Raw genomic sequence first — 2,788 nt, 5'->3', positions numbered from 1 at the left:
CTCCTGCTGCTCTCTCCCTGCCAAGCAACCTCCTTGTTTTTCACCGCTGGGAAAACAACCAAAAAGAATAAAAACACTCCCTTTGGGAGACTTTGCTCTGTCAAAGGGCAGATGAGCAAGGAGCACGTGCTCAGGCTCCCCATCCGCCTGCAGACTGGCCCTGGATCCCCAGAACTGTTGTTCAGTCTGAGGCAATTCTCGCCTGTAGGGTGACTTCGCTCCTGGAGCCGGCAGCCCTAGGAAAGCCCTCGGTCCCGGGAAGGCTTCCCGAGTGCTCCAGGCCATGGCAGCCCAGCCCAGCGGAGACGGTGGCCGCTTCCACATCGTCTCGCCCATGCTGGAGAGCGTGGCCTTGTCCAAGGCGGCGGGCACCAAGGTCTACATGAAGCTGGAGAACGTGCAGCCCACGGGCTCCTTCAAGATCCGCGGCATCGGCTACATGTGCCAGGAGGTGAGCGCGGGGCGGGCGCGCGGGGCCACCCGTGCGCAGAGCGCGCGTGGGGACGCGGACGAGCCCTCACCGCCCGCGCTCCCCCCAGGCTGCCAAGCAGGGCTGCCGGCACTTCGTTTGCCCCTCAGGTAGCTGGGATCCATGTGGGATGGACAGGCGGGTGGTTGTGCTGAGGGAAAAAAAACCCTGCTTCCCGCTTCCATGCATCCCGTTTTTCCCGGTCCCTGGGCCACTGTGGTGGGTGCTGGGGGTCCCCAGTGCCCTCAGCCGCTGCACTGGGTGGTGAAGCCTCGTGGATCCTTGATGCATGTGCAGGGAGGGAAGCAGGTTCTGCCCCAAAGCCGAGGGGGGCTGTGAGGAGGGAGGGAATGAGAGCCAGTCCAGGGGAGCCTGGCAGCACTGGGGACCTACCTGGTGGTGGTGGTTGATTTGGGAGTAGGGAGACATGGAGGTTGTAATGGGGACCTGCTGGTGTGGATCTTGATGGTGGTGGGACCAACCTGGGGTGATGGATCTTGATGGTAGTGGGCCCTGGAGGTTGTGATGGGGACCTGGTGGTGGTGGATCTTGATGGTAGTGGGACCTGGTGGTGGTGAGGACCTGATGGGAGGTGATCTGCTGGGGGACATCTGATGTGGGACACCCAGTGTGGGGTCCTGGGCAGGGAGGCCGGTTGGGAAGCGAGGGGAGGCTGAGCAGGGCAAGGACATGGTGTGGGTGTTGCAGCACCCACTGCTGGCGCAGCCCCCTGCGCCATGGGGTGCCGGGGGGCTGGAGCCCCTCTGTGGCCCTCTCTTGTGCAGGGGGCAACGCAGGGCTGGCCACGGCCTACGTGGCCAGGAAGCTGGGGCTGCCGGCCACCGTGGTGGTGCCGAGCAGCGTGGGCCCCATGACGGTGCGGAAGCTGCAAGAGCTGGGTGCCCACGTGGAGGTCAGCGGAAAGGTACCGTGCGGGGGGGACACCCCTGCCCCCCACCTCCCCATGGGGGCATGGAGCCCACCAGGGCCGTCCCCATCACAAACATCTGGGCATTGGGTGACGCGTGGACATTGGGCATCCCTAGTGTCCCCCAGGCGCTCCCGGGTCCTCGATGGGGCGGGGGGCAGCCAGGGATGCACATGCTGGTCCTGGGGGTTGTGGGGCCACAAGGTAGGGGACATGGTGGCCCACCCAGGTATGGGATGATGCCCACGAGAGAGCCGAGGAGCTGGCCAAGACCGAGGGCTTTGTGAGCATCCACCCCTTCGACCACCCACTGATCTGGTGAGTGCAGCGCGGGGCGCAGCACCCGTCCCCATCCCTGTCCCACTCTCCGGTCCCTGTCCCCACGTCCACCCCTTGCCTGGGGCCACAGGCAGGGCCACACCAGCCTCGTGCGGGAGCTGCGGGACACGCTGGAGGCCAAGCCGGGCGCCGTGGTGCTCTCGGTGGGCGGCGGGGGGCTGCTGGCCGGCGTGGCGGCCGGTCTGCGCGACGTGGGCTGGCAGGACGTGCCCATCGTGGCCGCCGAGACGTGGGGGGCCCACAGCCTGCACGCTGCGCTGGAGGCCGGGCGCCTCGTCTCGCTGCCCGACATCACCAGGTGAGCGCCGCACAGGGCTGGGTTTGGGGGCAGATCGGTGGCTTTTGGGGCAAGCACTGTCATCTGGGCCTGCCCAAAGGGGCTTGGTGACCGTGGGACATCAGCATGCGGATGGGGCCTCCAAGCTGTATGTGTGGCAGAGGGTTGGTTGAATGGGTTGGGCCTGGCCGTGCATGCAGCGAGTTGTGGGGTCTCAGCCCAGCTCTGCAGGGCAGTCCCTGCGGGGATAGCACATTTTGGTGGCCCTGGGGGCTGTATGGGGACCCCCACCATGCCTCACCTGGCTGCAGGGATGGGGAAGGGGCTCGGACCCTGCCCTCCATCCCCGCGCTCCCTCCGCAGCGTGGCCAAGTGCCTGGGCGCCAAGACGGTGTCCGCGCGGGCGCTGCAGTGCGCGCAGGAGCTGCGCGTCATCTCGCAGGTGGTGGAGGACGCCGAGGCCGTGCAGGCCATAGAGCAGTTCCTGGGTGAGCCGGCGGGGACCGGGACGGGCGCGCGGCGGGGTCGCCCCGGCTCGCGGTGCCCACCGCCGCTCTCCCCGGCAGACGACGAGCGGCTGCTGGTGGAGCCGGCGTGCGGCGCGGCGCTGGCCCTGCTCTACGCGGGGCGGCTGCAGCGGCTGCAGCGCGAGGGCCGCCTGGCCGCCGCGCTGGCCCCCGTCGTGGTCGTGGTGTGCGGGGGCAGCGGCGTGGACGCGGCCGAGCTGCGCGCGCTCAAGAGCCACCTGGGGCTGCCCTGAGCACCGGACCCGCCA

The 2,788-nt window shown here is 68.2% G+C and overlaps 1 protein-coding gene across 1 annotated transcript; it reads left to right on the top strand.

Moving 5' to 3' along the window:
• The first annotated feature begins 283 nt into the window (after positions 1 to 283).
• SDSL (serine dehydratase like) lies at positions 284 to 2,788 on the top strand. Its single transcript, XM_088532207.1, has 7 exons — positions 284 to 451; positions 540 to 579; positions 1,255 to 1,394; positions 1,627 to 1,715; positions 1,807 to 2,034; positions 2,377 to 2,501; positions 2,580 to 2,788. The coding sequence occupies exons 1-7, from the start codon at positions 284 to 286 to the stop codon at positions 2,771 to 2,773; spliced, it is 984 nt and encodes a 327-aa protein (XP_088388333.1). The 3' UTR covers positions 2,774 to 2,788.

The sequence above is a fragment of the Tinamus guttatus genome, unplaced genomic scaffold (genome assembly GCF_059628265.1).
Source record: "Tinamus guttatus ecotype Peru unplaced genomic scaffold, ASM5962826v1 Tinamus_guttatus_pri_ptg000459l, whole genome shotgun sequence".
In the NCBI taxonomy this organism is placed as follows: Eukaryota; Metazoa; Chordata; class Aves; order Tinamiformes; family Tinamidae; genus Tinamus; species Tinamus guttatus.
Note: the sequence above shows the minus strand (reverse complement) of the source record. Positions and strands in the feature narration are given on the sequence as shown.

Coding starts and splice junctions, on each gene's coding strand:
- SDSL (XM_088532207.1), top strand. CDS start 284: ATGGCAGCCCAGCCCAGCGGAGACGGTGGCCGCTTCCACATCGTCTCG. Junction 2,035..2,376: donor TCGCTGCCCGACATCACCAG/GTGAGCGCCGCA, acceptor CTCCCTCCGCAG/CGTGGCCAAGTGCCTGGGCG. Junction 2,502..2,579: donor GGCCATAGAGCAGTTCCTGG/GTGAGCCGGCGG, acceptor TCTCCCCGGCAG/ACGACGAGCGGCTGCTGGTG.